Genomic DNA, 26,899 nt, shown 5'->3' on the forward strand with positions numbered 1-26,899 from the left:
AGTATGTATTATAAATTAACTAGCTATTTAGAACAAGAAGAATAATAAGGAAAACACTGCTCCTGCCCAAGTGGAGCTCAGAGTAATGAAAATGTCAGATAGTATACAGCTATAGTTTGAGTATTCTATATCCAAAATACTCAGGACCAGACATATTTTGGATTTTGGAATATTTGCATATAATTATAAGATATGTTAGGGATAGAATCCAAATCTAAACAAAAAATTTACTACATTTCATATACACTTTATACACATAGGCTTAAAGTAATTTTGTATGGTATTTTAAATAATTTTGTGAATGAAAAAAGTTTTGACTGTGTTTTAAGTATAACCTATTATATGAGGTCAGATACAGAATTTTTCATTTGTGTCATGTCAGTGCTAAAAAATGTTGGATTTTGGAGCATTTTAGATTTGGGATTTTTGGCTAAGGAATGGTCAACCTATACTAATTTACATACTTAAATTTTAATTGTAATTTTATAATTGTGATGAATCCATCAAAAAGAAGCACACCCTCAACAAGGTGGACAGAGAAGTCTTCTCTGAAGACATGAAATTTTGCCTGAGATCTGTGATACCTGCCAGATATTACAGGTAGGGGACTAGCTCAGGTGGTGAGGAGCTGGGCTAAATGAAGAAAATTTAAAAAGCCCCAGGAGCCAAAGAAAGAATGTGGTGAGATGAGCTCAAATGGATAGGCAGAGTCTGGTTTTAGGCCCTCCTAGCCACTCACAGGATTTTGAAAACAAAATCGTTGAAGTCTTATTTTCAAGACTACTTAAAAGATAAGATCATATATGTGATTTTAAATGATGATAATAGCTATGAAGTGGAGAATAAAGAACTTCCTGAAACCGGGTAATTTATAAAGGAGAGGGGTTTAATTGACGTACAGTTCTGCAAGGCTGGGAAGGCCTAAGGAAACTTACAATCATGGCAGAAGGGGAGGCAAATATGTCTTACATGGTGACAGGCAAGAGAGAATTGCAAGCAGGGGAAATGCCAGACACTTATAAAACCATTAGATCTCAATTAGATCTCACTCAATATCATGAGAACAGCATGAGGGACACCACCTCCATGATCCAGTCACCTCACACAAGTCTCTCCCTTGAGATGAGATTTGGGTGGAGACACAGAGCCAAACCATATCAGAAAATATCTTATTAATAATAATATTGATTATATGTAGAAATAATATTTTGAACACATTGGTTTAAATAAAATTTATTTTAAATTTTTACTTCACCTTTTATGCTTTCTAAAAATGAGGCCATTAGAAAATTTAAATTACATATGTAGTTCACATGATATTTCTAATGGACCATGCTGAGATAATGAAAAGAGTAAGGTAATTATCTCCTAAAAATTCTGGTTATTTGTAGAAAATGGAATAGCTCTGCTTTATAAGATTTTTTTTAATGTATGGAAAAATGAAAGAATACAGACTGTGTAAAAGATATCAGATTGTGCTATAGCAGTTATCAGGTTTAAGGATAATTTGGAGGCTGAAAAATAGAAAAACTGCTATCAAGTAGCAATTTTTAAATTCTATTCATGTGCTAGGCAATCTGTAAATAACAATGTATCTCTTCCAATTTATTTAAAAAGCAGGACAAGACTGAAGTTTTCCTGTGAATTTTCTGTTTTCTAGTAAATTTAGTAAATAATATCAAGAAAAATTTCCTTTGAAACACACCTAACAGCAAAGAGAGTTACTGGAATTTATAGCCAAGTTGGTAGCATATCAAAGTAAAATACTTGACACATACTAAGTACTAAATAAATAATAATTCACTATTATTATTTATAATAACATTATTAGTATTTTTCAGTAACTAAGCTGCATTCTCTGGACTTTTCGAATCATCCATTCAATCACTCATTCACTCACTCAGCAAAAGTTTTTGATGGTGATGGTAATTAGAGGAGGAATGAAATCAAGAAACTGTAACACTAAAAACAATTTATCTATTTTCAGGGTGCTGGCAAGAATTGAAGGTGATTTATCAGTAACTTAAAATAGAATATTAACTCAGGAAAAAAACAAGAGCATATATCAAAACAACCAACGTTATCTCTTTGCACATTCCAATCATCATTTATTTACTCATGCATATTGGATGGGACAATCTAAAACTGGATCCAATTCGAATGTCTAGCTAAGTGTCCTATGTCTTTTTAAAAAATAAATAAATAAATAAAAAGAATCTACATTTGAATATGCCTCCTACAGAAATTCAAATACAAAATGAGCTGTAGAGAATACCATACATATATGCTATGTATTAAGCAGGAAATGAGGCAAGTAAACTTCTCTGGAGGAGGAAAATAATATAATTTTCCTCATATTCAATGGTATGGCCCTTACCCTTCATTCTCACAAAGATTTGACCTTTGTCACAAACATGGGCAGTCCTGATCCTGCCACTCCAGAACATGGATGTTATCAAGGACAGCTGCCAGCATTCTTGGTAATAATTTCTCTTTAAATGTAAGTGATTTTTCCTTTAAACATTTTGAGTTGGGATGGATGTGTGTTCAATAAACTTATTATGGCCTCTTCAAAAATCTTTAATATTTTAGTTAATTATGTTTGATAGACCTTTTGTCATTTCTCTCTTCTCTCCATTATAGCCATTACTGTTTTTGAAGATGGATGTAGTATAGATGGCACTGAAACAGAGATTCATTTTCACTGACACTAAAGGAAGGATGTTCTACTCTAACACAATTTCAAAAACAATACTGTTTCTTGTAGAAATTATGAATACTGCCAACTTTGCTTTATGGGTAAAGAGGTAAAATTTTAAAACATAATTAAAGTATTTTCTCTTAAGCCAAAAGGTACTAATTAATCATTTTACATACATAAACATATATGCTTATGCACACTTATGGTTCTGTTACATACTGTTTGAATTTTAGGACGCAAAATAAATTATCTAGTGACCAAGAGACAAAATCCAGGTTCTTGTTCATCCACAGTCTTTTACTGTAGGGTGAAATTTGTCTCAAAAGTGTGAAGTTCAAATTATTTATTTTTCAAAATTCTCATTAGTTTCTATTTTGCTGGTTATAGCCTAACCTTTTTAACTTTTAGTTATTTTCAAGAGAAAATTTGAAAAAGCAGCCTTTGGGGAGAAAGAAGCAATCCAACAAACAAAAAGATAACCACACTGTAATAGCAAATGTGTTCTGAATTAGAACATTGGAAGGGAAATAGTAATCATTTTAACAGATCAATCCCAAAGTCAAGGATCTATGTTCAACCACGTTTATTTTGCTGTCTTCATAATTCAATGGGCAGCCATCACTAAGCAGTTTGCTTAGGCTGTAATATGATTCTTGGACCAAGACTGCAAAAATACCACAAGCCTCCTGAAAGGTTAACACTTTCTAGCTCTACTATAATCTAATTTTATTTAAAGAAAAACAAACAGGAAAAATTTGAGCTTCTAGAGAGTAGCTTCCACAGGGCCAAGGAACAAGTTTCAATTTTTTCATTTAAATTAATTTCAGTATGAGTATTGAAATATATAATAGAAATACAACATGTATTTTCTACATACTGTTATATAGAAAATATGTCATATGGAATGTATTATTGAATAATACAGAATATATAATATAGAAAAACAATATTCAGTAATATATTGACTACTTATTAAAATAGCAAGCTTATATAGGAAGAGTGACAGAGCATTATGAGAAACTTCAGCTTCATCTTTTTGACATGACCTTTTTTCTGTACAAACAAAAGAATTACAAGAATTTTCCTGATTATTCAAATAATTCAAAGTTGAGGAAGGAATATAAATCAATGATGTAGAAATTCTTTTAAGATTTGAACTAGTCTACAATCTGTAAAGACCTGAGAAGTTGAATTATATTTGTGCTATTTCCATATTAAGGCAACAAATCAATATTATTAATAGCAACACTGTGCTTCCTAGAACTTTCTAAAGAGTCCATTAAGGTTTTGTTAGAAAAGATTGTTTTTAAAGTTAAAAACCATGAGAGATTCCAGGAAAATCCATATACCTATGCCATCATACTATCAATCAGGGCAAAACATGCTGAGGCTTTCATCAAGGCTAAAGGATTAAGGAGTGGTGCATAACTTTTCTCTGTTCCAACAAGCTGAGCACTTCCTTTTACTCCACATTTGTTTAATTGGCTTGAAATTTCTCACTCCTACGAACAGATTTTAGGATTTGGACAACAGAAAATATCATTTTTTGAAAGGATTTGAAGATAAATCCAAAATAATAGAACTGAAACTCCTATATTATTCTGGGTAGCAGCTGAGTTTTCCCCACCCTTCTTCATGCTAGGAGATGAAAGAGATTCAATTACTGCTTAAGCTCCATAGGCATACAAAGTAAAGTAGAAAACTGAGGCACATGTGCCTCTATTATCTGGTATTTCATGTGGCGCTTAGAGCTAAATTGTCATTATCTCTTCAAGCCTCCATTCCTGCCTTTAACTACTGCCTTAAACAGAGGTTACTGTGCCAAAGTTGACAGCAAGACAAATCCCTTTGGTATGTAAGCTAGTTTCTTCTGCCATGCTGCTAGTTCCAAACTCCTTCTGGTTTCAGGATCCAGGAGTCAGGGTTGCCTCATCTTCTCAACTGAGTTACAATCACACATATCCCTTCACACTGCACGTGTGACACTAGTCCTTTAATATATGTTATTCCATTTGATCCTCATGAAGGATCAGATGGGGAAGGGAGATACTATTATCTCTGATCGTCCATTAATATCCTGAGTATGTTCTGCTTCCCTGTTTGACACACTGATTTGAAAATGTTGCTAAGTCCTCCCAACAGTGACAGACATTCAGTGGAAACATGAAGGATTCTGTCAAACTGGTTATTTGGCATCATGTAGATCACTATTTCTCAACCTGCAGGTGCATTGTGGCATTTGGTGTGTCAGGGACACGCCTTGGGTGTGTGTCTCAGTCTAAAGCTTCTTCCTTTTTCACAAGCTTCTTGATTCTCATCTCTCTAACTTCTAACTGTCACTGTAACCATCTCTTACTCTTCAGCCTGATGTCAAAAGCAAAAGTTCAGAAGTTCCTCATCAATAAGGAGTCCTTGGGAGCAAGTGAAGCTCATCTAACTAGGTAAGATAAAGATCTGTCATAACCAGGAGGCAAGTTGGAAGTGGCAATCAGGTGCAAGAGCTCTGCAGTGAGCCTGCCTGAATGTCCATTTTAGATTTATCACCTGTTGGTTCTGTGACCTTGAACAGGTCTTAAATCTCTCTAAGCTTTTGTTTTTTTCATTGATAAAATGAAGATAATAATAATACCAACTTTATGGAGTTTTTTGGAACTTAAACAACATATGTGAACTATTTAGAGCAATGCCTACTGTAAGAAAGCACTCAGTAGATATTGGTTATTATTAATTTCATACAATTAGAAAAGTTATATAACATTAGCAGATATAAAATTGTCTTCAACCAGATAGCTAATGTATGGAAAGCTATTTAGCTTCAAAAGTAAACTCCGAATTTCTAGAAGTTAAATATTAATTTGTAATACTAAATTATCTCTAATATTACTCTCTCGTTCACTTTTATAAGAAAAATAGTGAAAGTATTTATTAAGAACTTACACTGTACTAAATGTTATGTATTATATGACTTAATCCTCACTATAACCCTGTGAGATAGGTTACATTGCTGTCCTAATTTTACTAACAAGTAAACCAAGAGGCAAAGCTACTAAAATACTTGCCTGAGGTTAGGCATCTTCTTTTGTGGTGAGGCTGGACTTCAAATTTAGGCCATTTGACTGCAGCACTTATATCATTAGCATGCTGTAGTGTTATAGTATTGGTCTACCTTTGAACAGATACATTTTTAAACTATGGCAAGGAAGTGAGACTGTACATTGAGATATGCAAAATTTGCCTTTGTGTGCCACAAGATAAATTGTCACATCACTAGAAATGAATCATAAGCTTTTTTGTTTGGTTAAAATTTTATTCATCCATTTTTCTTGTTTATTTTGTGGGATACTGGGTTTAACTAGGCGATAACTCCACTTTTCACTTGCCCATGGTATGAAAACCTGTCCTCTGAATCTTTAGATATTTTGGCAAATTGTAGGCAAACAAAGACTTAACGCAATTCAACCTTGATTAAAATAAAATACCTCCATACCTGATCAAATTTATTTCATTTTAGAAACTGGAATATGATCAAGACAACTTCTATATGAAAACACAGGTTACTAGTGCTCCAAGTTAGTTCATTATATTTATTCCCATTTATACATTATCTACTTTCAGTGCTATTCAAGTTTTCATTAATCATTAATAATTTCATTAACCATTTTATTTCATTAACATTGATATTTCATTAATCAGCATTGATAATCTGTGAATATTAAATGTTTTATGCCAGGCATTTCTATGATGTGGCTGTTTTTGACCACAGCTTGTTTGATTTCTGGAACCTTAAATGCTGGTGGATTAGTTGATTTGGAAAATGAAGTGAATCCTGAGGTGTGGATGAATACTGTAAGTCATGGAAAACTTTGAAGAACATAAAATAAAGCAAGATTAATGGATTATGAGGTTACGAAAGGTTATGTTATAACAGAAAATCTCTGATGAAACATAAAAATGTAGATGGTTTTTAACCTTTGCAGGAGTCAAGCTAGGTAGATGTGCTCCTTTGGCTGAAAAACTAATATTTTCTAGTAATGAAAACCAAAATTGTGCTATTCTGCTGTCTATGTAGATAGATAGAACCTCTACTTTTGAATTTATATTTTAAGAATATTAAGCTATTTGTTGATATATATGATTTCCTTCTACTGATCTATAGTTCTATTACCTTTAAACCAAGAGAAGTCCCAAAAGACAACTGACTTGAGAATGTAGCTTTGTCAGAAAGAATGAGTCAATGCTAAATGTTCCCCCTACCCCCAAAATATTTGCCAGTAGTAGATATTTTTAAACATTCTACTTATTTCATATTAAGACTTTATTTATTAAATTAATTTTACAGTTACCTGGTGATACAAATTTCAGATAATTCACCCAAATAAGCACACAACACATGCTTTAATTCCTTTTGATATCCTTTGGAGAAGTTCAACTAATGACTATATTTTTACTGGGCAGAGTGAAATAATCATCTACAATGGCTATCCCAGTGAAGAGTATGAAGTCACCACTGAAGATGGGTACATACTGCTTGTCAACAGAATTCCCTATGGGCGAAGACATGCTAGGAGCACAGGTACAAGCTATGTCTCTCCTGAAAAGCAGGATGGCATTGACCTCCTTTTCAGGAAGAATTTAGTGCTAGATATGCTTCAACAGAGTTTATCAAAATTGGTTTGAATTATTGGATTAGTCTTTAAATAGTTAACAGGAAGGCTTACTCTTTTCCTGATAATTCTCTGTAAGGCAGACAAGAACCTAAAAATACAAAGAGCAAGACTGATCTTGCTAACTGTGACCAGACGTACTTGTTAGGGTGTAAACAGAAAGGTGGAGCCTACGTTTTGTCAGCTCATTACTGACTTATCATGTGGAAAATTGCTTTGTCCCTGGAAAATGGATCTCTTCATTGTTAGGAGGATATTTACTGGGTTGTATGAAATTGACTGTGGGGCATGCAAGAAGAACCTCTTCTACCCCCACTAAAATGAAGGGGCTTCCCTCTGCAGGATAAAAATAAAATCTAGTTAAATGACAGTGGCATTTCTGAAAGGTTTGCCAGGATGGAAAACCTTAACATTCACGTATACTTTGATCAAAGGGACACACTGGTTCATGGAATGAAAGAGTATGGTGTCAATAAGGCTTGAATTCTAGAATGAGGATCTAGCCATGCCATAGCAGGGGAATGACATTCCTTAAAATGGAAAATTTAACTGCAAAGCCTCTGAAGAATGAAAGATAAGAATAAGCAAAATATCTGCAATGGCTCAATAGCAAATAATTTATTGGCAGCTGCTTACTATGTTCATTTTGCAACTTTTCTCCCACCATACACATTAAGCAGCAGCTGAGGTCATGTTTGACATTCTCTCCCTTCTATATCTCCAGTTTCAGAATAAAAAATGAGAACAATATGAATGGTTTTACTAGTTAAAATGTGAAACACCCAGATAAATTTGAAGGTCAGATAAGCAACAAATAATTTTTGTATAAGTCTCATTTTAGGATATACTAAAAAGTTAGTCACTATTTATCTTAAATCCAAATTTCATAGAGCATCGTGGATCTTTTTGCTTATTTTTGTTTTTATTTTTTGCTAAACCTGGCAATCCCAGGTACAGGTGTGAGGGAGCTATGAAATATAAAAGGAGAAAACTTATGGGAAAGGTTTTGCTTAAGGAGAGATAATTTTGGAAAGACTTAGAATTAAAGATTATTTATTAGGTATAATGTTCTAAATATTTTAAATCAGTTAAACCCCTCATAAACAATATGATATGGGTACCACTAATAGTCACCATTTCACAAATGATGAAATTAAGGCACAACTGGTTATGTTAAGAGGCCTGAAGCACACATATAGCAAGCTGATAGACCAGAATTTAAGCCCAGGCATCCTGGCTCCAGAGCCTGTGCTCTTAGTCATTAAATTATAGTGCCTTACTTGACCTTCTGCCCCGGTTATTTGCATCTCCCTGAATACCTTCTCTTCCTCAGCAATCTGGAAGTTAGCAGAAGGACACTGAGCTGAGTATACTACTGTGGTTTTTGAATGCTCTGCACTGGGCAGAGGATGGGGATTTGAATAGAAGTTTGGTGAGGAACCAATCAGTATCCAATTACACTCACCTCCTCTTCCTCCTTGGAAGAGCTATAGAACTTGAGTAAGCATGATAAATTTCACGTCTTTGTAAACCACACCCAGGAAGTTTGTATATACAAATATATAGGGTAGAGCAGTTACCAGTACAGGCTTTGACATAAAAAAGAAGTGGGTTTGAGTCCCTGCTCTGTGCCTTCTTACCTGGGCATCCCTCTGGGAAAATTACTTAACTACATAAGGTTTGGTTTCCACATCTATAAAATGAGGATTCTCAAAATAGCAGCTAGTTTATAGACTAGTTGTAAGAATTTAGTAAGCTAATACATATAAATAGGTCAACATACCACCTAGGTACAAAGTATGTGCTCAATAAACTGAAGTTACGTGATTATAATGCTCTATACTACTAACAAGGGAAAAGTGAAAACAGTTTTTGTTTTACTGTGTGTGTGTGTGTGTGTGTGTTTCTGTAATGTTTCTGACATGTTCTATTTACCATAAGTTACTCTCTCTTTCTCTTTCTCTCTCTCTCTCCCTGTCTCATCCTACCCCCTCTTCCCCCAGGTCCCCGTCCAGTTGTGTATATGCAGCATGCCCTGTTTGCAGACAATGCCTACTGGCTTGAGAATTATGCCAATGGAAGCCTTGGATTTCTTCTAGCAGATGCAGGTTACGATGTATGGATGGGAAACAGTCGGGGAAACACTTGGTCAAGAAGACACAAAACACTCTCAGAGACAGATGAGAAATTCTGGGCCTTTAGGTAAATACTAGCTAAGAAAACTCAAGGGGAAAGTTGGAAGCAATTTTTTAAAAATAACATGCATGCTATTAATAATCATCTTTGACCTTCGAAGTCATATAGCTCCTTGCAGTTTCTGTTAACATCTCAAAAGAGGGAAACAGCAAAAGCTTTGATTTTCACTGATTGTCTCACAGGCAAAGTATGGCATTTCAACAAGATCATTGTAACATCCAATTCTATCAATTCTATGCATTAAAAGTATGTCCAAAGAGGGAGACAGCTCAGAAAATTATCATGACCAATGTGTACATTCTTTCAGCCAGCGTTTACTGAGTGACTACTATATGCACTGTTCAAGGCTCTGAACATTCGAACAGAGAATAGACCAAAACCTGACTTCAAAAGCTTATGTTCATTTTAGTGATATTACAAGTCTTTTCTCCTGGGTAATCAACTGTGCAAGGATGGTTTGGACAAGAACTCTGTTGATTTAGAGAAACGGTGATTGAGATCACACATAGTATCATTTTCAGGAAAACTCCAATATTAGGTTTTAAAAAACCTTGTAAATGGGCAATGGAGAAGAATCTTTTTGATATCTTAATTGTTTATTTTAATGGAAAAGTTTTCTGCTGTCACCAGAGGACAGGCTGATGCCTGCAGTAGACTCTCTCTTCAGGCCTAAGCTCCCTGTTGGTTTGTAAACCTGCTGCTAGAACAGTGTGTATTCCTATCACAGTAATAAAATATTTAGTACCCACTGAGGGTTTGAGAGGAATAGAGGAACAGAGTAGAATGTTATGGTTCCTGGGCAGAGGCAAGCATCAGGAAATATTGTATCACTGGTCTTTGGGAACATCACAACAATTCTCCTATTCTTGGAAGTCCCAATTTATATGGGCTTCTAGTTTATCGAATACCTGCTTTGATTAAATGTTACATAGGCCTTTTTGTTCCTCCTGTCTGAAGAACAAAATACTGGTAATAGGGAATACTGGTATATATTAAATATATATCCATATATCTACGTGGACAGGAATACCACTACTTCCATCACCTTACTTAGTGCCTACTAGTAGCCAGAGTCATTTCTTTCCTACTATTAAACCCTCTTAGCAGCCCTGTAAACCAAGTACTACCCTGCTTATTTCTCAAATGAGGAAACATAGGCTCAGAATATTTTAGTAACTTTGCAAGAGTTGCAAAGCTCATAAATGGTAGAATCATGATTTACAACAGTCCTGTTTCCAAAGATGGGTATTAAATGGCACTAAGAATTGTGAATCCTCATGGGGGAGTCAGAAATAGAAGCACACAAACTAAATGGGGAAAGGGAGGGCAAAGAGAAGCAAGAGAAGGGAAGTGGAGGAATCACTAGGTTGAATTCAAACAGTATACACAATCTTGAAAGTGCTCCTCTCATGAGGAAGTAAAATGTATATATGCAGAAAAACAAAAAGCTTCAATAGCCTGCATTTAATTGGATAAATAAATGTGATATACACTGAATCTAAGTAAACAGCATAGTGTGTAAAAAAGAAGTGAGCAAGTACTCTGAGTTTTAAACTTAAACTTGCAAGTATTTATAAAAGCTCCTGTTTTATTTTGCAGTTTTGATGAAATGGCCAAATATGATCTCCCAGGAGTAATAGACTTCATTGTAAATAAAACTGGTCAGGAGAAATTGTATTTCATTGGACATTCACTTGGCACTACAATAGGTATGTTTTTGAGGGTCAATGTTCTCAGAGTCTTACAAGAGTTCACCTTTATGTTAGAATAAAGTAACTGCTAGTTATAGTGCCCTCAATTCTCTGTCCTCTGCTGGAAATAACCCTAGTACTCTAAGTAGCTGTGGGCCTGCAGTGCAGAGACTATATGTAGGACAAACCTTTCCTGGGTCTCTGGTCACAGCAGCATATTGGCAATGGTGATGCAGTTTCCCAGGAATAATATGTGTTCCAAATTCAAAGAAATAATTCTGCAGAGTAAGTTTCTAGATTCCCTGAGATGAAAAAGTGGAGTTTAATGCCATGAAATATGGCTGAAACACAATAAATTTGCATCAGTCATCTCTTTCTCACAATCAAAATAGGATTTTTTAAAAATAAAAGGAAGGTGCTTATACTTATATTTGAACATGTTGAAAAGACATGGTTATATTTGTTTGTGGGTTGGCACACAAAGCTTACTATAATAAATCAATTGAGCTTATGTATTTAATGTGTGATTTCATATTTGTTAAATAGAAAGTAAATGTAAGCACTATGTAGAAATTTTTAAGGTTTTTTAAGTTGACAATTTAATTTTTAATAATTTTTCAGATAGTTTGGAAAGAAATCAATAATCTAGTTCCAAATAAAAGTTCAAAGGAACCCATACTAATAAAAGCTTTAAATTTGTAATCGAACTTCCACTAAAGTTTCCAATTTTAAGGGACTAAATTACATGAAAATGTACTATTTTAATTTAGGGAAATATTTTCATTATCCACTATCATCAGTAACAAACATATTAATTAGTACTTTATATTGATAGGCACTTTCGAAGCTTCAACTAGGCAGTTAGCATCAGAGAGCATATACTAGAAAAGCATCCAAAAACTCATAGATCACAAATGCCACTAATAGGCAAACCATTATACTATAATATCTAACACTTATTGAGCATTTGTTATGTGTAGGGTCCTGTGTTCAGGACCTTTCCCACAGTATCTCTCTCTGATCTTCAAAACAACCTGACTGTTATTATCTCCATCTTATAGAAGAAGAAACACAAGTTCAGAACACAGATTCAAACCAGGTGTATCTGACTTCACCAATGGTATATGTAAGGATTCTGGAAAAATGGTATAGAGAAGTAATAACTTAAGTTGGTTTTGGAAAAGTAGGTAGGACTTGGACGGATCTGCAAAGAAAACAGAGAATTTGATTATCTGTTCTCTGTGTTATATTTAGGGCATAAAGTTTGTCAGTGAATGTTGTTTGCATTTTGTTCAGAGAAATTTCTGTTATGTAAAGAGCATAAGTGAGTGGTCTTTGTAGGACATTTAGGTCCCAACCTATTAAATGTTAACAGGGCTCTGCAGTGTGACCCCCAAAATCTCATCTCCACATGTTTCCAAACACCCTCTGTGAAAGTACTATTCCTGATTCAGAGTCTTTTCATCAATTGTTCAGTCAATTATTTCAGTTCCTCTTTTTCTGGCCAAGACAGTTTTAATGTTTCAACAAGTGTTTACACACACACACACACACACACACACACACACACACACCCCAGTGGAAGCCCAGGAAGGGACTTCTGGAAACCAAACTATATGGATATTCCTCCTAGCCTACCGAGTATCATGCTGATCTCCATCCTCACAGAGGTATAAAGGGGTGCAATGCTACTGCTGAAAGAGCAAAGCAAATGGAGATGCCTGGTCCTTACTGGGCCACTGAGGACACTAGGGAAAACCCCTTTCTTTTTGGAACCAGGGAAGGGTTTGGAGGGTTGATAAACATCCAGCAAGGCACTGGGAGCAGTGAAATTTCATTCCATAGTGGGAAAGAAAACCTGTTGGAATAACTGGGTGACGCTGGAGAAAGAAATCAATTCACCTCCTGTGAACTGATTATTTGCTTCTGGAAGTTCTGTGATTCATTCTGGCATCTCAGAGTTAGGGATGAAATGATAATGTTGCCAGCATTTACCCCAAGCTTGGGAAGTAAGGATGCTTTCAATTCACACAGCAGTAGCTACTCTGGCAGCTTAACCCACACCTTTCCCTTGCCAGTTACTCCATTTTCCCCAACCAGGTCAAATTGCCTATACACAGAAAAAAATAAAATTGGCGACTTGAGAGCAGAGACGACTGAAGGCATATTATCTTTGCAGAATAACTCAGAAGACTTCTAGTCCATCCCCAATATGATTGCAATAGAAGGAAAAATGACTAAGCAGAGCCCTGCTTTTGATAGAAACATTACATAAGTATTTATTTTTACAAGATTGTCTTGTCTCCTATCCTCTCAGGGTTTGTAGCCTTTTCCACCATGCCTGAACTGGCACAAAGAATCAAAATGAATTTTGCCTTGGGTCCTGTTATCTCATTCAAATATCCTGCCAGCATTTTTACCAGTTTTTTTCTACTTCCAAATTCCATAATCAAGGTAGGCTCCTTTCACCAAAATGTACCTAAGGATCTCATTTTGGATCATAAATCCTTACTGTTTTCAAATCTACAGTAAAGTAAAAGTAGGAAATTTAGATAAAATCTATAGAACTTAGACTGTGGGCATGTGCTTGTGTTTGTGTGTCCCCATGTGTGTGCATGTCTGTGCCATAGTATCTACAATTTCTGTAAAACAATTTACTACATGAGGTCATTAGCAGAGCTGAGTATATGTCAGAATTTCTATCTGAGCTGAGTGTTATATGACAACAAAAATTTTTCTTGTTTTCGCAGGTATTTTGTTCCATTTAGTCAGGCAGGTCAATGAATTCACATTGCCTAAGTGAAAGACACTGTTACCTGTAATCATTGATGTGTCCAACTTTGACATTAGAAAAACCTATTATACTCCTTCCAATATGGGAACTTGTCCTAATTTACTAAACCTAAGATTCCAAAGTCTAAATGTATTACAGATCAAGTATTAATTCAAATATTTATTGGTTATTTTTCAAGAGTGGAAAAAGTCATTTGGTTGCCAATTGTAGGTTTGGAATTTTATCTAATAAAGGGTTGTTTTGTTTTGTTCTCTCTTTGCTTTTGTTTCTCTAAAAAGGTCATTGCCACAATGAACATAGCATTTAATAAAATTCAAATTGGCCTTTGAATTCGGGATGATGGATAAAATGGATTTGGGCCAAAATTGAAGTCAAGGTGACCAGTTAGAATACCAAAATAATTCATATATAAGAAAATGAGCCCTTGGTTTGGGGTGGAGTGGTAGAAATGGAAAAAAAAATTATTTGTGAACTAACTCAAAGAAGAATTTCCATAGGTCCTAATAATTGGTCTGAAAATAGTTTTATTGTATTGTTTACTGAGAGCACAAATGATGTAACTTCTTTATTCAAGAGCTTTTCTAGTTTATTTCAAAATGTATTGATATCAGTTATCTTTTAATGCTTTCTATATTTGGGCAGAGTGAGCAAACTAATTTGTTAAATTAAAATCAGAGATAGATAGATCTATTTGTAAATACATGTATCTGTTGTATGTGTTGCTCTTCCTACATAGGTCAGCAATAAGGCAAATAATGTTCCTGGCTTATCTCAGTTTCACATTTCCCACTGTCAATATTCCTACTACTTCAATTGTACCATCTTTGTGACATTATCATATCTTTTCTGTTCAATGATTCCTTCCCTTTGGTTCACCATTCTCTACTTTTTAAGCCTGATAACTAGCTAATCTGAGACAGTACTCGAATGCAATATGCGCATGGGTAATATGGAAAACCCCGATTGTCCCTCATATTCAAGGTATTATTTGACCTTAAGAAGAAACTGTTTTGCCTTTCTTACCAATTAATGAGAAAGAAATATTGGTAAGCACTGATTGGGCAGAATACAGGGAAATTTCACTATGGAGATGTGAATTTGGGGTTCAGGGCCTTTATTGCAATCTTCTTGTAAATAATATTTGATAATCTTCCTCATTTGGAGATAGATTCCTAAGTCACTTTTCCTCAATAATTTGGTCTCCTTGACTGAATCAGCTAGTACAAATAGATCCCCAAAGCATGGCTCATTTCTAGAATGAAGGTTATGTCAAGAATTCTGAAGATGATTCTTGAATTTTTTTTTTTTTTTGCTATTGCTATTTGGGCATATTGTTGTTTTTGCTATTGACTTGAGCTCCTTACATATTCTGGTTACTAATTCCTTGTCATATGGGTAGTTCTCAATATTTTATCTCATTCAAAGATAATTATTATTTGCCTTCACAGGCTTTTTTTGGTACCAAAGGTTTCTTTTTAGAAGATAAGAAAAAGAAGACACCTTCTAGCAAAATCTGCAACAATAAGATACTCTGGTTGTTATGTAGAGAATTTATGTCCTTATGGGCTGGTTTCAATCAGAAAAACATGAATCAGGTATGTGTGCTAGTTATAGGGCCATTTGATATCTTAAGAAATTCCAGCTTTCCTTTGACTCATTTTGATATATCTATATACTGTATAAATCCATATGGTATTCCAAACTTTTAAAGGCAGACAGATTTTTTTCTGCTTTTAAAAAATGTTTATGGGTATATAATAATTGCACATATTTACAGGGTACATGTGATATTTTAATACAAGCACACAATGTGAAATGACCAAATCAGGGTAATTGGGATGTTTATCACCTCAAGCATTTATCATTTCTTTTTATTAGAGACATTCTAATTGACTCTTCTAGGTATTTTGAAATATACAATGAATTATTGTTAACTATAGTCCATCCTATTGTGCATGCTAGGTTTTGTTCCTTCTAACTGTATTTTTGTGCCCATTAACCAATGCCTCTTTATCCTTCCCACACCCCGACTACCTTTCCCACCCTCTGGTAACCATCATTCTACTCTCTGTCTCCATAAGGTCAGTTTTTTTTTTAAACTCCCATATATGAGTGAGAACATGCAGTATTTGTCTTTTTGTACCTGGCTTATTTTACTTAATATAATGTTCTCCAGTTTCATCCACATTATTGCAAATGACATGATTTCATTCTTTTTATGGCTGAATAGTATTCCACTGTGTGTGTGTGTGTATATATATATCACATTTTATTTATCCACTCATCTGTTGATGGACACTTAGGTTGATTCCATATCTTGGTTATTGTGAATAGTGCTGTAATAAACATGGGGTTGCAGATGTCTCTTCCATGTATTGATTTCCTTTTTTTTTTTTTTTTTTTTTTTTTTTTTGACTATATACCTAGCACTGGAATTGCTGGATCATATGGTAGTCTACTTTTTGCTTTTTGAGGATCACCCATACTCTTCCCCATAGTGCCTGTACTAATTTACATTCCTACCAAAAGTCTGTGCAAGGGTTCTCTTTTCTCTACATCCTTGCCAGCATCTATTATTGCCTATCTTTTTGATAAAAGCTATTTTAACTGGAATTAGATGGTATTAGATGGTATTTTAACTGGAATTAGTTTTGGTTTGCATGTCTCTAATGATTAGTAATGCTGAACATGATTTTAATGTACCTCTTGGCCATTTGTATGTCTTCTTTTGAGAAATGTCTATTTAGATTTTTGCCCATTTTTAAATCAGATTTTTTTTTTGACAATTGAGTTGTATGAACTCTTTATATATTCTGGTTACTAATCCCTTGTCAAATGAGTAGTTTACAAATATTTTCTCCAATTCAGTGGGTTATTTCACTTTTTTGATGGTTTCCATTGCTTTGCAGAAGCTTTTCAGCTTGATGTAATCTAATTTGTTCAACTTTGCTTTGGTTGCCTGTGCATTTGAGGGCTTACCTCAAATTGGCCCAGACCAATATCCTGGAGTGTTTCTGCAGTGTTTGTTTTTTAGTAGTTTCATACTTTCAGGTCTTAAATTTGTCTTTAACCCATTTTTATTTTATTTTTGTATATAGCAAGAGATAGAGATCTAATTTCATTTTCTGCATATGGATATCTAGTTTTCCTAGCATAATTTCTTGAAGAAATTGTCCTTTCCCCAATGTAGGTTCTTGGTGCCTTTGCTAAAAATTAGCTGACTATAAATGTGTGGATTTATTTCTGGGTTCTGTTCCATTTTCTATGTGTCTGTTTTTATGCCAGTATTATGCAGTTTTGATTACTACAGCTTTGTATCATAATTTGAAGGCAGGTCATGTGATGCCTCTAGCTTTGTTCTTTTTGCTCAGAATTTTATATTTAGAAAAACATAAAGACTCCAACAAAACACATGCTAGAACTGAAAAACAAATTCATTAAATTTGCAGGATAAAAAACTCAACATATAAAATTCAGCAGCATTTCTATATGCCAACAGCAAATAATCTTTAAAAAAAACAAGAAAGAAAAAAAGAAAGTAGTCCCATTTACAATAGCTACACATAAGATAAAATATCTAGGAATAAACCATACCAAAGAAGTGAAAGATTTCTACAATGAAAACTATAAAACACCGATGAAAGAAATGGAAAATGACATTAAAAAATGGAAAGGTATTCCACATTCATGGATTGCAAGAATCAATATTGTTAAAATATACATAATATTTAAAACAATCTACAGATTCAATGATATTCCCATCAAAATACCAATGGTGTTCTTCACAAAAATAAAATTTTTAAAAGCCCAAAATTTATGTTGAACCATGAAGGTAGATGTCTGCTATACATAGAAGATTAACTACTCAACAAAACTTGAATATGAAGACTGGGGAAGTGAATAGGCAGCTTCATTCTTCCATTCCCTGGTTAAATTTAGGAAAACAGATGTTTTATAGTGGGTAGTAGTTTCTTATGTGTTTTCAATCAGTCATAAGTTACTACAGTTAATTTGAATTTATTTAATTTGAATATATTGCATTAAAAAGAAAATCCTAAAAAAGGAGAGAAGCACATATAAGCCTTGATCTTATTTCACATATTCCTTCCTTTGTGGGTGACTTTTGTTTGAAATGAAACTCACCACTTAACGTGGAAAATAACAGGACAGGATGGAACAGAGATGGGAACCCCTCTTTATGAAGAAGCAGCAGTCCTATTTTATCACCTGTTGGTTTTCTTTTATTAAGAATTCAAGAAGAAGGAGGAAGAAAGGTTCACATCTGCAGACTGGTGTGGTTGAATAATTGTCTCTACTGTATTCCAAATAGCAGCCAATGAGGCTGTTACAGTGAAGGCAGTCCCAAGATAACTGTTCTCTATCCCTATTCTCTAAGAAGCTAAATTGTGTTAGACTGAAAACCATAAAAAAAATTGTTCAAAGTTGGCTTGTTCAAAAGTAAAGATTTGTAATAGTTTCTCTTAATTAGATTCATTATTTTCTAAGACATAGAATTATGATTACTATTTTATAATTTTTATCTCCATAATGTTTACAAAGATTGAAATAATCTTTGGGAAAAGATGGCCTTTAGCTTTACATTTGCAATATTTTATTTTATTCCCATAAAAGAATAGTAAATTGGTAGTATGACTTTTAATATGTTCATTTACTAGATGAAAAAATATAAACTCAAAGATGCTAAATGTGGTGGCCAAGTTCACGAAGTGGATCATTAAGAACAACAGGGCCTGAACTCTAGTTTGTAATTGAACCTGTGACAGTGCACCTGCGTGTGCAAGCATGCATCACCCCCCTACTTGCACATAGAACCTTTCCTAGTTATTTTGATCCATGATGACTATTACTGTTCCTTCTACCTCAAAATAAGCAAATTATCCTACAGATTCGGAGCTGACTCAGGTTTGCTGTCAAGCGACCCATTCCATTAGTCAGTTTATGGTTCACTCACATTCAAGTATTGATATAAATGGCATATTTATCTAGATAATTCTACCTCATTATTTTCAAATCCCCAGTTTTGTTTGCTAATTCTGTGCATCATTTTTCTCTGATTCTGAAAGGCAAATTCTATTTTGTTTGGCGATTGTTGCTGTAATATGAGTTTTATTTCCTTTAGAGTCGAATGGATGTGTATATGTCACATGCTCCCACTGGTTCATCAATACAGAACATTCTGCATATAAAACAGGTAGAGTCTTAGTTACGAAAAATCCATTCCAATTCTTATTTCCATTATATTTTAAAAAAACAGAATTGACCCTGTTAACAGGCCTACCTTAAAAATCTTAAGAGTTTGCTTCCAGTGTGTCCTTGCTGCCATCTTTATGCCTTGATTTCTCTGGAATTTAAGAGAAAGTATTTTATGGCACAGACCAAGTAGATGACATAAATGAATACCTTCTTGAATCAGTTTGTAAAATAGGCCCTGAACTGAACCAAGAGGTAAACTAGGGAAGCCTCAGAAGAACTGAGACTTCTCCAGAGGGAAGTATCTGGGATTTAACTTCTTTCTAATTAGGCTTGGCTTTCCATGAACTTTTTCTTTAAACCAATTGCTTGTCTTTCTGTCGAGCCCCACTTGTCATAATTGTAAAATGGTATTTACATTTTTCTGGTGATCCAGGAGCCCTATTTTCATCCTAGCATGCACTATTTTTCTAAAATTTGCTGTTAGCTGTTATGAGTCTTACCCTAACTATGCTTTTTCTAAAACACATTTGTTTCAGCTTTACCGATCTGATGAATTCAGAGCTTATGACTGGGGAAATGAAGCCGATAATATGAAACATTACAATCAGGTGAGCTATTTACAGTAACTGCCGAATGGTGAATTTGAGAAAGTATAATGAAAAATTATTTGAATGTGGAAAGAATCCTACCTGTCATTTGGTGGCATTTAACTGATGGAACTTTTGTTTTTAAAATAGTTTAATTTTAATCTGCATTTATTTCAGAAAATTTATAAATAAAAGAATCATATACAAAGGAAATTAGATCATGTGTAATCCTTCCATTCAGAGATAACTAGATGTACTAACATTCTGGTTTATTTATTCCAATTTTCTCTGTATTATATTACTTTTATACAACTTGTAATCTATTTTGCTTAAGCTATAGTAAGAGATGATCAGTGTTACTGAGGGATCTTTTTAATTTTTTTTTTTCTTTTTGAGACAGAGTATTGCTCTGTCACCCAGGCTGGAGTCAGTGGTGCAATCTTGGCTCACTGTAACCTCCGCCTCCCGGGTTCAAGCGATTCTCCTGCCTCAGCAGGAATAGCTGGGACTACATGCACACACCACCACACCTGGCTAATTTTTGTATTTTTTAGTAGAGACAGGGTTTCACCATATTGGCCAGACTGGTCTCAAACTCCTGACCTTGTGATCCACCCGCCTTGGCCTCCCAAAGTGCTGGGATTACAGGCGTGAGCCACTGCCCTGCCAAAAAAATTTTTAATGGCTGCATAATAGAAATTGTTTCATAAAAACATTTGCAGCATAAATGAATATACACTTTGTAATAGCAACAGAAAAATAGAATTCCACATGAAAGTTGAATAAGTATCACCTAACAATGAAGACTTGGGTCATAAGGCATCTTTTTCCATATAGCTTTATGACATAAAAATCTGTAGACTCATTTAGCACTGTACTTTTAATTAATCCTGTCACCACCTTTCTGTTCTCACAGCCAGGGACTTGGCTTATAAGTATGAACTAAGCACATGAAGTTAAATTGTTTTCAGTGTTTTCCTAGGGTAACATATTTTAAGCTATTTACTGGCACAACCATAGATCAATTATTAATAAGTTGTTTCTGAGGATCAAAACAGTCAGTCAGACCAGCCAATTTCTCCATAATGAATTGGCTGGTTACAGGAATAGTTCTACTAATCCTTAAAACCACTACAAGAGATAGATTATATATATTCTCTTTATTTTTAAAAATCAGTTTAAGATGTGATTTTTACATACAATAACATGTACAAATTTTATGTGTCCCATTCAATGAGTTTTGAAAAATATATTTCTTTGTGTAACCATACCACAATCTAAATATAGGATGTTTCTATCACCCCAAAAGTTTTTTTCTGCTCTTCAGACTATAGACATAAAGGCATGTATTTGCAAATGCTAAGAAAAGGACTAGAAAAGAAACAGTAAATGTTAAAGTGCTTATCTTCAGAGAGGAGAAGAAAGAAGAAAAGAAGTACTGTTTCATGATGTACATGAAACAGTAAGGGGCTCTCATTTGGGACTTTACATGTCTTTTTTTCCATTATTTTTAATAAACATATTATATTTATAATTTGTTTACATTTACAAGAGAATGAAACAAAATACACACACACTCAAGATCATTATAGTCAAGTTCTAAAGTATGTGAGAATGTTAATATCCTTGGAATTTGTCGGCTGTTAGCTGGTCCTACTTGATAGAATTGATGCTCCATGTCAGTCTATTTTGTGAATTCATCTCATTTGATGGCAATTTTTATCACATTCCCTCCAAAAAAGCTCGTCTCAACAGTTTGCCCTCTCCTCAAGTTTGCAGCACCATCTCTGTTCCCACTCTATGTTTTATTGAGTATAAGAGGATTAACCCATGTAAACTCCATGACAGTAGGGATTTCTCACCATTTTGTTCACCAGTGTTTACTCAACTGGAAAAGTTCATGAAAATTACCAGACCCTCAATGTCTACTTGTTGTATGAAGGAAATTTCTTAATTTTTCTCTTATCTACCTCAAACTGTCTCTATCTTCTTGATTGTCTCCTTCCTTTCTCTATCAGAAAATGATGGTACTCTTATTTTTTAAGTTATCCCAGTCCTGTGCCCTTGATCCCATCTCTTCTCACTTTCCCTTCTTCCTGGCTCCATTCTCCTGTGCCTTATGAAAAACAAACAAGACCATTAATTCTATCAAGTTATCATTAGGTCACTCTGTTCTAATCAACATATTTTCAATATTGAAGAGGGCTTCTTCCACTCACTCCTCAACCTTGTAAAACATAGTTTAGTTCTTCATCTTTTTACTGTAGCTACCCTATTTAAAGTCACCCATGGCTTTTAATTGCCAAATTCAATGGTCTATTTTCACCTTTTGAAATGTGTTATGTTAGTTACAGTCTCCTTGCTACTCAGTCCCCTGACTTGGACTTCTGATTTTTCCTTCTGTTTGTGATTGCTCCCTTTGTCCCACACACTGACTGCTCCTCTTCCCACCACTCTGAAATGATTAGCATTCCCCAGGGATTCTTCAAAACTTTCTTCCTTGGAGAAGTCAGCCATACCCATAGCTTCAATTTGGAGCATTTCTACTGCTTGTCTAGATTTATTTCAGGACTTACCTTCAAACTATTCTTTTTTTTCTTTTCAGTGACACTTTTCCTTGTTTTAATATTTGTTTTTTCTGCTTTTGAAATGAATGTTCAATTACAAAATACCAAACTACACTCAAAAAGGGGTGTAGAAAAAGTCAGCCATTGGTGCAGCATGGAGAAGCCCACAAGTAAGAACAGACAGCAGCAGCAGGTGGTGAGAGGTGGGAGGTGATGGGAGCAGTGGTTACAAATGTTCACAGGAAGCTTAAACTATCCAACAGGTTGTGCCCTAATGTTAGCACAGGTTAGACTAGTTACTACCTTGCTGGGTGGCCTCAGTGTGTTTGAGTTCAGATTCTACACAGCAATACAATTTCTTCCAGTTAGGAGTTCTTGGCTTGCACTGATCACAGCATGACTGGAGGGTACTGGACCAGTCTTGCTAGTTTTTCAAAATGCTGTCATAGAACTGATAGATGCATTGAGAGACTTCAGGAGCTCTACACTTCAGTAACAGTGTATAATTGGGGTTTCCTGGCTGGATACGTAGCTTGGCCAAAATCCAAGGTGATCCCACTAACTGTTGCCCATACAACAGTCTGAAGACAGATCTCTGAGAAATGACCCTTCCTTGTCCCCCTAACTTTCAAAACATGTCCAAATTTCCTAGCCTGACATTTGGACCTTGATTATCTGCCTCCAAGTTTATATCCTACTATCTTCCTTTACATATTCTTTTCCCCAGGTACATTGGAAATTTTGCCATTCCTGATCACAGCCTACAAACTCTTCCTGCTTCCCACCCACCCCCATTTCTGCCTGTCAAAATGCAACCTTCCCTCAAGAGTCATTTCACATGATCCCTCTTTTTATGAAGCCTTTAGGTAGAAATATTTTTTTGTCTTTACTTTCATTTTATTTTGGGAGTGTTTATGACATTTAACATATCATACTTTCTATACAAATACTTGTTTAGCTATCTTGCCTTGTGCCCTCTTTAGCAAACTTCTTGAAGGTAGAGACCATTGTATGTTTTCTTCCTATGTCTCTTGGTACCTAACAGAACTATGGCCATAGTCTATATTTATCTAGCAGCTGTTGTAGTTATTGCTTTGAGGAGCTTCCTCTCACGAATGCCCTTGCTTTCTCTCCCACAGATTCGTCCCCCTATATATGACCTGACTGCCATGAAAGTGCCTACTGCTATTTGGGCTGGTGGACATGACGTCCTTGTAACACCCCAGGATGTGGCCAGGATACTGCCTCAAATCAAGAGTCTTTATTACTTTAAGCTATTGCCCGATTGGAACCACTTTGATTTTGTTTGGGGCCTTGATGCCCCTCAACGGATGTACAGTGAAATCATAGCTTTAATGAAGGCATATTCCTAAATGCTATACATTGCATTTACTTTTCAGTCAAAAGTTGCTTCCAAGCCCATAAGGGACTTTAGGAAAAATACTAACCAAGAATGAGGTTGTCCTCCAGCACCATGGGGGAGAAGCATAATGAAGTTTGTTTTCCAAGTTCATCGTGTTAGTGTTATTTATGTTTAGAGACATCTTTGCATGGGACCATCTACCGGTCCCATGAGGCAGATTGGGCAAAAAGATAAATAAGTTGCTATTCTATTTGGTATTTAATTAAATTATCATTTTTAGTGTATACCATGAAGTATAGAAATGTCTGAAATTTCAAAGGAACAGTGAAATTCCATTAAGGTCCTATATGGAAACTTCTATGGTCATTTTATTTATACGGGTTGCTAGGGCAATGGATAGAGTGTGGGATTAGGAGGTGGGCCTGTAACTTCTTTACAAAATTTTCTTAGGTATCCTGAAGATGTACTAGACATTTTTACTTTTTAAGATATTTTCAACATCAGAAATTCAAAAAAGTCCCCAAAGATTCTTCCTGAGAAGTTATAGCCTCTTATAATCTTATCCCTGGCTATCTGGGCAAATGAATTCTTGAACCCATAATAGGATACGTGTATAAAATCTTCCTCATTGCAGCAGAAATAAATCTTGCAGCATCTATAGATCGATATCATTTTATAATCATAGGAAGGCTTGTTTAGCATGTAATGCCCCCTTTACAGGCTTTGTGATCTTTGAGGGGTTTGAACATTCCATGAAAAAGTGACAGATAAGAAACTGACAATGAAAGGTTAAGCTAAAGATGGAAGCAGAAAGTAAAAGGCTAGATAATCTCTAAACATTAAGGATTTTCTTCCTTCGTCTTAAAAGCAGTGGAAAGCCACAAAAATATTTTTACCTAAAGGAAGCCTGATCACCATATTTTTATAAATATCACTTTGGCTGCTGCATGGAAAATGGATTGGAAGACAACAATAAAAGATGCCGAGCAAGTTTGTAAATCTGATCAAGTGTTCTGATGCAGTCTGATATCCTTCTGTGCTCTCTAAGAGAGATGATTGCTGGAAAATCCAGAGCCGGTTCCATAATACTGCCCTGCCCTGCTGGCAAATCTACAAGCTGCCTGCCACTGGAGACATTCTTCTCTCAAAACTAGCATTATTTAATTTAATGTGTATGTGTTGATGGGGAATAATGGTCACCATGAAAACCAGGTGGTAATATGGAAAAATACCCATGATATAATGTTATGTGACGAGAAGAAAATGAAACAGGTAGAACTATGTGATCCCAAATATGTACAAATATTAAAACAATTATATGACTTTATAAAACATTTGTATAAAATAAAAAATGAAGTCATATAAAAATAAAATTAGTTGTGTCAGGGTAGTAACATGATGGGTGATTTATACTTTAAAGTTTTTAATATAGTAATGATACAATGCTGCAACTTATCTAAATCTCACAAACTTAATATTTAGTAAAGGAAGATAGACATAAAAGATGTAGACTAAATAACTGATGGCTCTAGAAGCCTTAAAAAGTTTATTTTTAGGAGGAGAATCCTGCATTGGAGGCCTCTAGGGTCCAGAAAAATGTCCTAATACTAGAGCTAGGTGCTAGTCAGATTAATTGTAATATATTTCATTATTGTATCTGAAATACCAAGATCACTTCCAAGCAGGAATAGAGTCTAGCAATACTATACTGTTGGGGAACTTGGCCACATACCTGTAATATGAATTTTTGGATATGTTGACAATGTTTCTTTGATTTTTCTTACTTATACAAAGCAAGAAATTTGGCTCACAACCTTGTAACAGACTTACCAGATTACTCTAGTTTCTCAAACCTCAAGATCCCATTACTATTTTTAATAGAACAAGGTAAATAATAACATTAATGTAATTCAATATAAATTCATGTCAAATGTAAATTCTGACTCTGAACTCTGGTGAATTTCCTTCAAATGGTATAATCAATTTCAGAGAGGCAAAGTCTTGCTCAAAAATGATGGCCTTTCTGAGAATCATTAACCAAAGAACAAGAAAAGTATTTCACCATCTGGGATTTGTTCAATCACCTCTACATTCTTTAATCACCTCTACATTCTCCTGTCATAGGAAGGTTAACTCACATCTTCCAAAGTCTGGCCACAATACCACCATTTTTGAAAAGGTTTCTTTGAACTATATGCCCTAGAATTCCTGTTCCTTCTTCTAAATCACTTTTTAATATGCTTCCGAATTATCTTTTTGGAGAGTGTTGTGTAAGTCTACCTCCCTAATAAATCTTAAGTAGCTTGGAAACAGAAGAAATTAGATATAGAACTGTCCATTACCATATTAATTTCACTCTTGCTATTCCTTGATGGTCTACAACCACCACCACCAACCCCAGCTCTCCTTGAACTTGATCCCTGACAACCACTTATCTGTTCTCTGTCACTATAATGTCTCATAAATAAAATCATGGAGTGTGTGGCCTTTGGATATTGGCTTCTTTCACTCAGTATGATGTCCTTGAGGTCAACAGAAGTTGTTGCATATATGAAGTTTATTTCTCCATATTGCTGAGTAGCATCCCATGGTATGCATGCACCACAGTTTGTTTAACCATTCACTCACTGAAAAACATGTGGGTTATTTCCAAGTTTTGGCTTTATCTTTTTGACTTTTCACTGCTTAGTGACATGTCTTGAAAATAAAAATACTCAGTTCAGATTTGAATTAATTTGAATTAATTGCAAGTCCCACCCAAAGCTAAGTTTTCTGTGCTAACACCTTCTGTCATCTGTACACTGCCTGAAGGGAAAATATGTTACTCAAATCAGAGTTCCCATTGACTTGAATACACAATCCTTCACTCATATTTTAATTTGACACTTAGAGATTGCAAAACAGTGGTGTGGTTCTCATTACATTTTAGAGTGCTCATGTGATTTAAGAAGTGCTTTGGAGTAGGGTGAAAACAGATTGCTGGTATTTATGCCTTGATAGACTGTGAAGTCTTTCCTTCAGCCATTGTCAAGATGTAACATATCTTTAGCTCTGTCAAAACCTCCATCAGCATCATCATATCTCCCACAGAGCCAAACCAAATGAAAACAATAATCATAGTG

At 34.9% G+C, this 26,899-nt stretch overlaps 1 protein-coding gene across 1 annotated transcript; it reads left to right on the forward strand.

Moving 5' to 3' along the window:
- The first annotated feature begins 4,998 nt into the window (after positions 1–4,998).
- On the forward strand, positions 4,999–26,270 carry LIPN (lipase family member N). The gene is made up of 10 exons (XM_003922431.4): positions 4,999–5,142; positions 6,432–6,547; positions 7,157–7,274; positions 9,369–9,567; positions 11,161–11,270; positions 13,570–13,706; positions 15,495–15,641; positions 19,187–19,258; positions 19,797–19,868; positions 23,554–26,270. The coding sequence occupies exons 2-10, from the start codon at positions 6,440–6,442 to the stop codon at positions 23,785–23,787; spliced, it is 1,197 nt and encodes a 398-aa protein (XP_003922480.1). The 5' UTR covers positions 4,999–5,142; positions 6,432–6,439; the 3' UTR covers positions 23,788–26,270.
- Positions 26,271–26,899: the final 629 nt, after the last annotated feature.

Source organism: Saimiri boliviensis, chromosome 12 (genome assembly GCF_048565385.1).
Source record: "Saimiri boliviensis isolate mSaiBol1 chromosome 12, mSaiBol1.pri, whole genome shotgun sequence".
Lineage (NCBI taxonomy): Eukaryota > Metazoa > Chordata > Mammalia > Primates > Cebidae > Saimiri > Saimiri boliviensis.

Excerpts from the sequence above, each read along its gene's own strand:
- LIPN (XM_003922431.4), top strand. The coding sequence starts at position 6,440 with ATGATGTGGCTGTTTTTGACCACAGCTTGTTTGATTTCTGGAACCTTA. Across the intron at positions 13,707-15,494 it reads TTCCAAATTCCATAATCAAG|GCTTTTTTTGGTACCAAAGG; the intron begins GTAGGCTCCTTT and ends TTGCCTTCACAG. Across the intron at positions 19,869-23,553 it reads ATATGAAACATTACAATCAG|ATTCGTCCCCCTATATATGA; the intron begins GTGAGCTATTTA and ends TCTCTCCCACAG.